Below are 14,351 nucleotides of genomic sequence, written 5' to 3'. Positions count from 1 at the left end.
TAATGGAAGAAGTGCAGGCATTTTTATCATGAATAGAGCGTCCCATGGGGTTGTATGATTTGTCTCACCCACATTGTCATGAGTGCTCATCAACATGGCCTGTGCCTGTGATTATGGCTTCTGATCAGCTGCTATCCACCAAGAGGAATACAAACAATAAAATGAACATCTGAAAATGCAAAAAAAAAATACTTGTGGAAATGGACCCCAATTGAAGAAAATGTCAAAAATGCTCCCCAGATGCCGGCATTTGAAAAATGCCAAACTAAATATGGCATAATTTCTAAAGCGGATTTGACAGGAAGGAGGGTATTCTATATACAAAGACACAAAAGAAAATAACTGTATCCTGTGACCATTGTGACTGATTATCACAGTGATCTTATGTCCAGAAGACGGATTGATTGGTTCCAGGCCTTTACTGTAAAGCTGGCCATACACCTTACAATTATCTGCAGATTTTCTATGGTCAGATGGAAAAAGTGCAACAGATTGGCCCAGGTGGAGATTACTCCATCCACACAGTTTAGCGTAGATGGAGGAATCTGTTGCACCTCTTCCATCTGACCATAGAAAATCTGCAGATAATTGTAAGGTGTATGGCCAGCTTAAGACTCCATCAGTACAGTGACCTCATATCCACACAGATTTCTTGTATGCAATCATGATGTGGTAAATAAAAATATATTTAAGAATGCTCATCCTGTTTGTTTTTCTTCTGTTATGCATATGCATCAAGACTCAAGACTCAAGAATCATGACTCATCCATGAGAGATGGCGCATTACCAGTCCCCAAAAAACTAGACACTGATAAAATGTATGTTTCCCTTCACTTGAATTTAAAGGGGTTCTAAAGCCTCCGTTGTTTTTGCCTGTATCTACTGCTGAAAAGCAGTAGATACAGGCAAAAAGTAAAAAAAAACAAAAACATAAGTCTATGGACGCGTGCACCCGCATGCAGACACCGCTGGATCGGAAGTGTCTGCAAGCAGAGAGGAGTCAGCGCTGGATCGGTGAGCCACCGCACCGCTGGAGGGACAGATGAAAACATCAGGAAAGAAGAAGATTGGATTAAGAGACATCATTTAAGGTAAGTGCTAACATTAACACGGGGGGCGAGGGAAATTTTTTTTGACTTTAATGTCACTTTAACAGACCTGAGGCTTTCCAAAATAATTCTGGAAAGGCATCCCTTCATCGTGCCAAAAAGGGAATGATCTTATCCTCAAGTCCCTGCTCTAGTGTGGTATAGACTGTAATGACTTTCAGACAGCCAGACACAAGCCTTAGGGCTAATTTAGATTAAACATTGGTTAAGTTGCCTGATGTTTTTGAATTGTTGGAGGAAGATTGGAGTTCCCCAGAGGGAACCACTGCTAAAGGGAAGCAACCTTTGAGGTAATTGGGTTAATTTACTAAAGGCAAATAGGAAGTTTACTTTGCATGGGAATTTCCACTTTGCAATGGTTTTCCCTTAGTTTACTCAATGAGTTGAAACTCTTCTGACTTCCATCATCCAATTATGTGCTAGAAAGGATACTGTTTTTGAAAATTTTCCTTGCACATGATTGGTTATTCTTTGCATAGTGAAATTATACCTAGCTAAACTAAAGCTGGGCATACACTGTGCAAATTTATGGCGGTTTCTTAATAACCCTGCCAAAATGTGTTCAGTTGGTGGCCCTATTGGCACTTTTCCATCCTGTATTCTTAGATCAGAAAATCGAAGGAGCTGGTTGGAAATTTTTTGGGTGAACAGTAACGACAACCAGTCAGGTGCCCATCATTGTACAAGTATTCTAAATAAAATAGCCCAGAATACAATAGCCCAGCGGGAGGTTCGTCCATCCACACTGTTTAGCATGGATGGAGGAATATGTTTTATTTTTTCATTCAGCCCGCAGGTTTAAAGGAGAACTATGAGGCGAGTGAAAATCACTCGCCTCATAGTTCTAGCTGACCTGTGACAATGAAACTGTCACAGGTCGGCTCAATAGATCGGGAAGTGAGCGAACACATACCGTCGCTCGATTACTTCTCAATCCTGTCCCTGGAGAGAGCCGTGACTGTCACTCACGGCTCCCTGCAGGAATTCCCCCCCCCCCCTCCCCGATCCTCCAGCGCTGACTGGCGGAACGGACGGGGGAGGGGGCGGGTACAGCTGGCTCTGCCTCTAGATAGGCAGAGCCAGCTGTCAATCACGCAGCTGGGTGGATCCAGACAGTAATGTCGGGATCCGTCCCGGCTGCGGTGTCTCGGTATACTGCGAGCTGTAGCTCGCGGTATACTGAGCTTTGGGTGACGGGAGGATGCTAGTTTGTGTCCTTCCGTTACCCTTAGGAGAACTATGGGGAAAAACACTGACCCCATAGTTCTCCTTTTAATGAAAAAAATATAAAATTCCCTTTGCATAGTGAACAGCCTATTTGCTTTTACATAATCAACCTCAATGTCTCCAAAGGGAAATGAGCCCAGGATTATTATTATTATTATACAGGATTTATACAGCGCCAACAGTTTACAATCGCAATACAATTCAAGACAAGATGGTAAGGAGGGCCCTGCCCCTGAGGGCTTACAATCTAAAAGGGAGGAGGAAGTTATACATGAGGAGGTAGCTGTGTGGGGATGAATTGTTTGAGAAAGTGATAGTTCAGTGGTTAGGTTGAGGTAGGATAGGCTTCCCTGAAGAGATGAGTCTTAAGGGATCGCCTAACGGCAGTCAGTGTGGGAGATAGACAGGTTGGGGTAGAGAGTTCCATAGGATGGGAGAGACTCTAGTGAAGTCCTGGAGGCGACCATGGGAGGAGTTGATGAGGGAACTGGAAAGCAGGAGGTCTTTTGAAGAGCGGAGGGGGACGGTTAGGGTGATATTTGGAGACCAGGTTTGAGATATAACCAGGGGCAGAGTTGTGGATGGCCTTGTAAGTGGTTGTTAATATTTTGAATTGTATCCTTTGGGCTATTGGAAGCCAGTGCAGGGATTGACAGAGGGGGGTTGCAGACATGATTGCAGTGTTGTAGGTTATCTTGGTTTAGGCACATTTAGGAATACCTGTGTGAACCTCAAAACACTTAACTGTCATGCACACAAGTGAAAAAGAGGATTGGTGTAAAAGGCTGTAAATGAATGGTTAATGTATCATACAATGGGCTCCATTCTCAAAGCTTTTTTTAATTTTTTTTCTTATTTGACTGGTATTTTCCTGATACTGTGCCTTTTATGTAGTTCAAATCTCGGTACTATGCATTACATAGTTCGTATCTCCTAATGTTCAATTCACAGAGGTCCAGAATACTCTTCATTCTGCCTGCCCTGTAACTAGCGATAATTTACCTCTTCTTCTTGTGCTATTTTAGCACAGTTGGTGTTATTTACAGCCTTTGTGATGAAATCAATGCAAAAGTAATTTCACAATGATTACCTAACAGGTTATAACGCCTCATGAAAACACTGGCTTCAGGCTGGTGACTAATGCGAGTTCCAATAGCTGTCAATTGATTGGAGCAAAGAAAGGAGTTATTTGAGGTGATAAAATAACAATGTATCCGAAAAGAAGTGAAGTGCTCATTTTATGTGGAAAAATAAGGGTTACACCTCTTAAGCTGACATTACACCGGTAGATTTTCATATGAACGTTCATATAAGAAATCTCTGCAGAACATTCGATAAAGCCATCAGAGACTTGACGAGTTTTGTTGCAAATTTTGGAATGAATGAATGGAGTTTTTCCAATGAAAGCCTTTAGAATGTTGTTTGTTTGGAAAAAATAAATCCATCCTGCTCCTTCTATTTATTTATTTTTTTGGGTCACTATAGTTAAAAATGATCATCAGTTTGAGCCTGGTAACTATAGAAAATGTAACAGCGTTCCAAAAACACATTTTTGGCATTCAATTCTACTGGTGTAAACCCAGCTTAAGGGATATTTGTTTATACTTGTAATTTTTAGGATACAATTATCACAAGATAAATACGTCAAAATAACGCCTCCATCTTGGTGAATTGTGACTAATAAATAGCAGTATGCAGTCCTTGTTGTGCTACAGAATATCCACTCAGGGGCTGTAAAATTCCTGGGAAACATGTGGGAAATATTCATAAAGCTGAATTCCAGGCAGATATCAATACAGCTCTGTATTCACTAATACAACTTTTAAGTGTATTGTTTGAATACAGGAAGTGTATTTACCTGAATTTAACTTGGTATGAGTCTCTTGTAATCCACTGTACAGCAAAGCGCAGACTGGGAGAGGAACAAGGAGCCAATTAGTTGTGCTGCTTTGCTCATTTGCTAACAAGAAACATGCTCGTAGGAGGGAAAATCAGAGAGATTAGCTCACCATTGTACTGCTTTTCCTTTAACTTTCCAGTCCCAGGCTTGGCGAGAGACAAGACCTGTAAGAAAAGTCAGGTCTCCCACCCTGCCAGGCAGAGCTGTGCTGTGTAAATCTCAGACCTCAATGGGCAGAAATACAAATCCTTGAGCAGGTAAAGCGGCTCCTGTATATTTATTTTATCTGTGCGTTTAGCAGTTTGCCTGGAGTTTAACTTTATTCATTCCTTTTGTTCTCAAAGCACATACTTCCTGTCTTTTTATGAGGGGGCGGGTACAGCTGGCTCTGCCTCTAGATAGGCAGAGCCAGCTGTCAATCACGCAGCTGGGTGGATCCAGACAGTAATGTCGGGATCCGTCCCGGCTGCGGCGTCTCGGTATACTGCGAGCTGTAGCTCGCGGTATACTGAGCTTTGGGTGACGGGAGGATGCTAGTTTGTGTCCTTCCGTTACCCTTAGGAGAACTATGGGGAAAAACACTGACCCCATAGTTCTCCTTTTAATGAAAAAAATATAAAATTCCCTTTGCATAGTGAACAGCCTATTTGCTTTTACATAATCAACCTCAATGTCTCCAAAGGGAAATGAGCCCAGGATTATTATTATTATTATACAGGATTTATACAGCGCCAACAGTTTACAATCGCAATACAATTCAAGACAAGATGGTAAGGAGGGCCCTGCCCCTGAGGGCTTACAATCTAAAAGGGAGGAGGAAGTTATACATGAGGAGGTAGCTGTGTGGGGATGAATTGTTTGAGAAAGTGATAGTTCAGTGGTTAGGTTGAGGTAGGATAGGCTTCCCTGAAGAGATGAGTCTTAAGGGATCGCCTAAAGGCAGTCAGTGTGGGAGATAGACAGGTTGGGGTAGAGAGTTCCATAGGATGGGAGAGACTCTAGTGAAGTCCTGGAGGCGACCATGGGAGGAGTTGATGAGGGAACTGGAAAGCAGGAGGTCTTTTGAAGAGCGGAGGGGGACGGTTAGGGTGATATTTGGAGACCAGGTTTGAGATATAACCAGGGGCAGAGTTGTGGATGGCCTTGTAAGTGGTTGTTAATATTTTGAATTGTATCCTTTGGGCTATTGGAAGCCAGTGCAGGGATTGACAGAGGGGGGTTGCAGACATGATTGCAGTGTTGTAGGTTATCTTGGTTTAGGCACATTTAGGAATACCTGTGTGAACCTCAAAACACTTAACTGTCATGCACACAAGTGAAAAAGAGGATTGGTGTAAAAGGCTGTAAATGAATGGTTAATGTATCATACAATGGGCTCCATTCTCAAAGCTTTTTTTAATTTTTTTTCTTATTTGACTGGTATTTTCCTGATACTGTGCCTTTTATGTAGTTCAAATCTCGGTACTATGCATTACATAGTTCGTATCTCCTAATGTTCAATTCACAGAGGTCCAGAATACTCTTCATTCTGCCTGCCCTGTAACTAGCGATAATTTACCTCTTCTTCTTGTGCTATTTTAGCACAGTTGGTGTTATTTACAGCCTTTGTGATGAAATCAATGCAAAAGTAATTTCACAATGATTACCTAACAGGTTATAACGCCTCATGAAAACACTGGCTTCAGGCTGGTGACTAATGCGAGTTCCAATAGCTGTCAATTGATTGGAGCAAAGAAAGGAGTTATTTGAGGTGATAAAATAACAATGTATCCGAAAAGAAGTGAAGTGCTCATTTTATGTGGAAAAATAAGGGTTACACCTCTTAAGCTGACATTACACCGGTAGATTTTCATATGAACGTTCATATAAGAAATCTCTGCAGAACATTCGATAAAGCCATCAGAGACTTGACGAGTTTTGTTGCAAATTTTGGAATGAATGAATGGAGTTTTTCCAATGAAAGCCTTTAGAATGTTGTTTGTTTGGAAAAAATAAATCCATCCTGCTCCTTCTATTTATTTATTTTTTTGGGTCACTATAGTTAAAAATGATCATCAGTTTGAGCCTGGTAACTATAGAAAATGTAACAGCGTTCCAAAAACACATTTTTGGCATTCAATTCTACTGGTGTAAACCCAGCTTAAGGGATATTTGTTTATACTTGTAATTTTTAGGATACAATTATCACAAGATAAATACGTCAAAATAACGCCTCCATCTTGGTGAATTGTGACTAATAAATAGCAGTATGCAGTCCTTGTTGTGCTACAGAATATCCACTCAGGGGCTGTAAAATTCCTGGGAAACATGTGGGAAATATTCATAAAGCTGAATTCCAGGCAGATATCAATACAGCTCTGTATTCACTAATACAACTTTTAAGTGTATTGTTTGAATACAGGAAGTGTATTTACCTGAATTTAACTTGGTATGAGTCTCTTGTAATCCACTGTACAGCAAAGCGCAGACTGGGAGAGGAACAAGGAGCCAATTAGTTGTGCTGCTTTGCTCATTTGCTAACAAGAAACATGCTCGTAGGAGGGAAAATCAGAGAGATTAGCTCACCATTGTACTGCTTTTCCTTTAACTTTCCAGTCCCAGGCTTGGCGAGAGACAAGACCTGTAAGAAAAGTCAGGTCTCCCACCCTGCCAGGCAGAGCTGTGCTGTGTAAATCTCAGACCTCAATGGGCAGAAATACAAATCCTTGAGCAGGTAAAGCGGCTCCTGTATATTTATTTTATCTGTGCGTTTAGCAGTTTGCCTGGAGTTTAACTTTATTCATTCCTTTTGTTCTCAAAGCACATACTTCCTGTCTTTTTATAAGCAATCATTGGCTCCTGTAATGACTAATGTCTGACTGTATTTGTCTACACTTGCCATATTGGTGATGCTTTTGTTCCATTGTCCTATTCATATTTCAGTTTCTTGGCTTGCAATTTATTGGTGGATTCATGTTACATATTTGATTAGGGATATATTGATCCAAGATTACAAGACTGGACAAATCCCAGGAGTCCGGACACCAATGCGCTTGATAAATTACAGCTTGCTGGCACCTAACTTTTGAGGATTTCAAAATGATCCTGGATTGGACCGTCTGGCTCCTAATTTCCATATTAATTTGTCCACCTTTGCACTAATATATGATTATTATTGACTCTTTGTATTACGGCAACTCCTCTTGACTTGTGCGGTCTGTCCAACCAAACTGCTGTCCCAGGTTTTTGGCAGATGCTGAAAAGTTACATTACACATTTGTTACCTCTCTGGGGCAATGAGCTCGCTGACCCCTAGTTGTCAGATCTACATACTGTACCTCTTGAAGCTTTTGTGACTGGTTCTGGAAGGTGTGGGAACACACCAAGACAATCCTGTTGTAGCAAAAGGGATGAACACCGAGGCTGCGTGGGACCTGAGAGTTGTCCTCATGGAATTCCCCAAGAGATGAAAGCATCTAGCGGGGGAATCGGCCTACCAAACACCACCTCTAACTAACATCACTTTGGGTAGACTAGTTCTCAAAAGTGCATACATGCTCATAGTTACATAGTTAGGTTGGGAAAAGATTAATGTCCATCGAAATCAACCACCAAACAAAAAATGGTTACTCTCAGGAGATGATTATGTTGGTTGGTTTCCCGCTGCACATATTTGTCTGGCTCTGGAGTCCCAGAACCAAAACAAGCACGTGGCAAATGAAAGTCAGAGAAAAGTCAGACTTGTTGTCTCTATACTTCTTCTAGGTCCGTGACTCAGGAAATATTGAAGGCATGACAGCCAGGCATCTAGCATTTACCAAATGAAATTCCAGCCCCGGCAGCCTGCATATTTGTCTTGGTTTAACTGTTTTTCCTCAACTGTTTATGTATTTCATCATAATCTCCCTGATAAGTGATTAATCTGTGTGTGAATGATACATTGATCTTTCCCTTGCGGTATATGTGAGCAGTGCATTGATCCGGTCTTGTTACATGATGATCCCCTTGTTAGAAACATGCTGATTAGTTTCTGCGTTACATGATGATCCCGCTGTGAGTAATGCATCGATCTATTTCCATGTTGCTCTGTCATGGCTTTAATTACTTTCAATTGGGTCATGACGTTGTGACAAAGATTAAATACCGCAGAGTGATGCACTGGATTCACATTACAGTCAGGATCCTTCTATAATCAAAAAGTAATATGCTCAGTACAGCAACCCAGTGCAAGCAGCCAGAACTCTGGATGTTTTATAGCAGGGAGAACCTGCTGGTTTCTGAGTTCTGTCAATGGGATTTCTGTATAAAAACCTGATGGGTAACATTGACAGGTTGCCTTTCTAGGTTCTCACCTGGGCTAGAAAAATGGACGGGGGAGCGGGCAGGTACAGCTGGCTCTGCCTCTAGATAGGCAGAGCCAGCTGTCAATCCCGCAGCTGGGTGGATCTCGACAGAAATGTCGGGATCTGTCCCAGCTGCGGCGGTCTCAGTATACTGAGCTTTGGGTCACGGGAGGACGTTAGTTTGTTTCCTACCGTGACCCTTGGGAGAACTATGGGTAAAAACACTTAGCCCCATAGTTCTCCTTTTTAAAGATATGAGGTAAGTCTGCCTTTTTAATGACCCTGACAAAACACATAGTGGGGCTTATTTTATAAACAATTTGCAGAGCCATTCACCCTGTGAATCTCTCTGAACATTCATTCTGTGTGAATAGAAGCAAAAACGAACATTCTTGGTTTTTAGGCCTAATGTAATGGAATACCGCATTGTGACTACTAGATGGAGCTGAGGAAGAGGCAAAAATGAACATTCTTGATATCTCTTTGCATGTCAAATGGAATGCAATGTAATCAAGCACTAGATGGAACTGAGGAGCATAGGAAATAAGTATTTAGTTCATTTTGCTCCCCACTGCCATCTAGTGGCCATAATGCGGTATTGCATTACTTTTATATTTGAAAAGAAAATGTACTTGTTTATTTTTGCCTTTATTTGCTGAGTGAGGTTTCAGAGATTTGCAGGATGAGTGGCTCTGCAATTTGTTTATAAATAGACCTCAATGTGATTTACAAAAGTTACAAGTTTATTAATAAATAATTAAAAACAAACTTAATTTCTTGCTATACAACCTTTGAGCCTGCAATCATTCATTCACCCCCTCTCACCACCTATTAGCTGTCTGTATATGTTTGGTGTATTTAGCCAGAATAGAGCAAGTCGTATTATCATCACAGGTAATATTTTGCTATATAGGTGGAGAACTGGAGTTCACACTCAACGCGTTTCTCGGATTTAGCTGCGCTTCTTCAGCTGTATGATAGAGGCTAGTTTACTGTAAACATTCAGAAACGCATGTAAATATACTGTACTTATAATAACTTATTACAATATCCAACCCAAATAAGACAAATAGGTGTTGTTTGGGGAGAATTCATGATTGGAAGCTTAAATATAGGTTGTTTGACAAGAACTTTTAAGTATATCTTTTTGAGTATTTGTTAATAAACCTTAATATTTTTGTAAGCCACATAACGTTTTGTCTGGGTACATGAAAAGTCCGCCTTATACCAGAGGTAGGCAAACTCTGGCCCTCTAGCTATGGCGCAACTACAAATCCTGTTAGGCATTGCAAGACTCTGACAGCCACTCCTGGATGCATGGGATTTGTAGTTGCACCACAGCTGGAGGGCTGGAGTTTGCCTCCCCCCCCCCTCCTTTTACCTTTTAAATTATATATGTATGGATGTGGTAAGCCACATACAAACCCATCTTTAGTTGTTGTAATTCAATAAATGCTTGCGAAACACTGCCATTGCAGTGCAACCATTGCAGCCATATATACCTCCAGCTACAATGGGGGTAGGATGACCACCCTCAGATGCAAACTTTGTATGATGAATTCTGAGTAGGCACTCTGCACACAATGTGAATGTGGCCTATAGATATCCTCCCATGTCTACAAGACAATATAGCTAAACGGTGTTTTATTTTCTTGTCTTTTGTGCAGGCAGCCAGACAAATTGGTTGTGGTGTGGACAAGAAGGAGCCGAAGGAAGTCGTCTAAGGTGAGCAAGAAGGGAAATTATAAGACTGTATGAGTTATTTGTGATGATAATACCACGTATATCTATAATGTGACATTATAAATACAGCCACACTGGAACTAATGGATTTATAAGCCATACCCTTCTTTTTCTAGTCAACTTTGGTCATAAGGTGACCCAAGTAGATATACTAGAGATGATGTAGGGGAAATGTATTGTTGTGTAACAATTTACAATCTTTGTTTCATTTTGTAAACCAGGATTGCCAGTTGTAATCTGATTATTCTTTGTTCTGACATGGCTGTCTCAAGTCATGTTTGAGATCAGCTTATTGTAGATAACCTTGTCTCTGTGTGGTTTTGTTTTAAAAACCTTGTTTATTTAAAATGTGTATATGTACATAGGGGAAGCCATATTTGTTCATTGCATAGTCAGGTTCTGCACCGTCATTTGCAGTGCTTCACTACGCATTGCTGTGCTTAATTACTGCATTTCCATTTCAATATTTTTATAAAATGTTTGTCAAAGAAGGAGATATATTACAATCATTTTGTATTATGTAGCAAAAAAACTGCAAGTTTACTTCTAATTATTCAATGTAAATGGCACACTGCTTTTCAAAGTGCAAATCTAGTAGTCATTTGACTTATTGTAAACAAGGTACTTCTTGTGTGGCTGACACTTATCTTATCTCAATGGTTGTTAAGATAGCAGCAAGGGCACTGCAAGATCCCCCCTATAGTTAATTATTTACATATCTTTATATGTAAAATATATGTCTCTAGCCAAAACATATTGGCTAGCCAGAACAATTATTTTAATTGTTAGCAGAGCACCTCTGACTTTTTATTTTTGTGTCCCAGTGGGGAGATTCACCCTTCCCCTCAAGACCATTGCCATCAGGTTAGATAGTGATGAAAAAATCCAAAAGGGGCACATTTTGGTGACCGCTGTGAAGGGAAGTTTTCCTCAACAGGAGATACAGGGGGAAAAAACATAGAAAAAAATGGCTATGTATACATTTTAACACTAACAAAAAGTAAGGAAGAGCAAGGTTGTAAAAAAATGAAGGTCTTTCCAAAATGTTCACACTGGGGCAATTACTCAAATTTGAAGACATTTGGCTGTTAAGTACTGCTGGTAAAGGCACAAGGGGGTTCTACAGTATTTGCATCTAATAGTCTACAGTATGTCGTCACTTTTTCTATTGTCCACTGTGTGTTCTACTGTAAAAGTCCAGGTCAGAAGAAAAGGACACGTGCAGGCATGTAAACAGCCCATTATCTGTTCTTCTTGGAATGGAGGTTCATAGCAAATTGTACAGCAGAAGCTGCTGCACAAATACCAACTACTAAAACAATGCCACAATGCCAATCTAGCTCCAAAGACCCAAGGATCCGGTAATGAACGCTTCTCTAAGATTTCTGGTGATGCATACCAACAGTTGTCACTAGAGGTTAGTATGCTTAAAGCTGAACTAGACCCACCAATTTAATGTGGGATAAACGGATAATTTTAAAGTGAACCTTTACACTCAGAAACCAAATTCTACCAATACATCCCTCTATGTATGATAATTAACAATAACATAGGCGTGTCAGGTATAAAATGTTGTGATTCTGAAATACTTACACTTGCAGAGCATTCACTTCCTGCTTTGAAAGTGCAAATGACTTAATTTGCCAATGCAATGCACACTGGGATTGCCTTGTCATTAAAATGATGATGTAAGTGCAAAAAGCATTGCATCCTGGGAAGGTTACATCAGCAGAGCATTGCTCGGAAATCTCATCTGTAATGTCTGTGAAGGTTCTCATTTATCCAGGTCATGGTATATCTGTAAAAAAATAAGTTATGGCAACTGGACTTGCTGTATTTTTTTTGAGGTCTCAGGGAAAGGCATTTTCCTCCTGTGAGATGATGTGTATGGTCACATGTCTAGTCACATGTGCCAGAGTTTCAGGAAGTAAATGGGGAGTTAGTAATCTGGCCTAAACATGGCCACTGCCAGAAGACTGGGAAAGAAAAGAGAAATAAGGTATACAAATAATACAAAGCCGGCAATTATCTAGAAGTTCGTGTTTGTAGATTGAAATAATAACAAACACACCTTTAGAAATGTTTATTAATGACAAAGATATCGGTCAAGGTCCACTTTAAGGCATGCCAACTGTCAAGGTGGTTAGTGTGCTTATTTCAGCTCTCAGGAGAACTTTCAAGCCCTCAAATTGCTGGTGTGATAGCTGATCCACAAGTACAACACCATGGCAGCTGCAATCCAAATAAAGGCTAAGATGGCACCTTCCTAGGTTGTAAAGGATAGAAGGGTGTAGTTCCATTTTGAAAAGCCCACTTTAAGTGTCATGTAAATGTTCTGTAGATCAGCTTTAGTCTGCATGCACACGGCCGTAAGAAATTAACTGATTATATACACGTTTTTTCTGGCCCAAAAAGTTTGGGCGTAAATGATCAGTAAAATCTTTGCATGCAGATGTGCAAACACATATGCATTTAAATGTATAAAATTCTTGTTCCATTCCTCCTGCTCTGTTTTTCAATGTAATGTATTTTTGTTTAGACTCCATTTAGGCGTGTACCCATTAATTTACACACACATACATGCATGCACATGTGGAAAATGTATGTACTCCGATGCAGATTTTTAATTTTTTTTTATTTTTTTATAATACCAATCTGAACATAGTGTATATTTATGCACCTGTGTGCATGTACCCATTGAAAACAATACACCTGCGTTTTTTAGATCCATGAAAACAAAAGCTCATTGGATTTTTTTACAGCCTTTGCATGTAATGTAGTCTTATTGTTTTGTCCCTCCAGCCACTATCATGCATTTTATCTAATAAGATAATTTTCATTGGTTATTTCCCAAAAGATTTGTTTTAGAATGTTGGTGCTTCTGTTTTCCACCAGAGCAGTTTTCGAACATGTTGTGAATGGAATGTCTTCAGTATACATTTGTTATTCAAACTGCAAATTCAAAACTGTGTTATAAACTGCGATTACCTTTTGGCATACTTTATTATTTTCAGATAGTTCTAGTAAGCATTAGAGAATTTAGGAAGTGTGAGCTATCATCTTTAGAATGCCTAGCTACCAGAACAGCAGCATAATCTCTAGGGTCCTATCAGTGTATTTGTGGCGCAATACATTTTGGGTTGATTTTAATAAAGGATTACTGAACAAAGTGAATGTTCACTGAGCTTAGTAAATAAGGTGAGGTTGTCTTCACTTTGAATACCCAATAATAAACAACTTTTTTTGTTTTTTTTTGCTTGCACATGATTTTAAAATTGAAGTGAACAAAGCTTCACAGAATTGACTTAGCTTAATGAATACTCACATTGCCCAGTGAACAGTTGTATTACTCTTTAGTACATCCATCCCTATGTGTGCAAGATTTGAAGTGCAGAGCACTTGACGTTTAGCATTCTGGCACTAGATTCTTACAGCTGGCGTTATTATTGGTGTAAAGTTTTTATTGTGTATCCCTTTTGTCATAGTAATTTTTAAGTTTATGATTATAGGGTTGGCATTAGTGGTTGGTGGCTTGAGTGGCCATTTGGTCAGTGTGGACATGTGGCTGAAGAATCTCTTCTGAGCCTTCTTTCTTAAGGGATTGGCTCCTGGAAGAAAGACGAGATTCTCCCTGATAAATGAGTTTACATGGCCATGCTGAGAAATGACCGCTCACCATTGCCAGCATTATGATGCTGCATAGCCTCTGGGGCTGAAGTGTGTGGCCGATTACACCAGCTGGCGTAGGCAGCGTAGGTTGTCATCTAATTGTCTAAGTTCAGCAGGGACTGGAAAAGGGGGGTGAGCAGGAGGATAAGGCAATGCCGTGAGTTGATTTACCTTTTCATTTGCACAGAGGATCAGGAGTTATTCGGATACAATTGGGTTTTATTGCCACCTACAGGGGGATTTGGGCACTGGCAAACAAAAAAGCAGCTATTCAGCCAGTTGTAATTCCTCTTACTGTATGGGTGTGTGTGCGCGCGTGTATATATGTATGTGTGTGTATGTGTGTATATATATATATATACATATATATATCTATATATA

The 14,351-nt window shown here is 40.1% G+C and overlaps 1 protein-coding gene across 1 annotated transcript in view; it reads left to right on the top strand.

Annotated features, from left to right (window-relative positions):
- EHBP1 (EH domain binding protein 1) overlaps positions 1 to 14,351 on the top strand; it is a 362,056-nt gene that overhangs the window by 64,488 nt on the left and 283,217 nt on the right. Inside the window, 1 exon segment of the mRNA XM_018555921.1 lies at positions 10,226 to 10,283. Coding sequence (XP_018411423.1) covers positions 10,226 to 10,283 — 58 coding nt within the window.

Source organism: Nanorana parkeri, unplaced genomic scaffold (assembly GCF_000935625.1).
Source record: "Nanorana parkeri isolate BGI_ZX_2015 unplaced genomic scaffold, ASM93562v1 scaffold11, whole genome shotgun sequence".
In the NCBI taxonomy this organism is placed as follows: domain Eukaryota; kingdom Metazoa; phylum Chordata; class Amphibia; order Anura; family Dicroglossidae; genus Nanorana; species Nanorana parkeri.
Note: the sequence above shows the minus strand (reverse complement) of the source record. Positions and strands in the feature narration are given on the sequence as shown.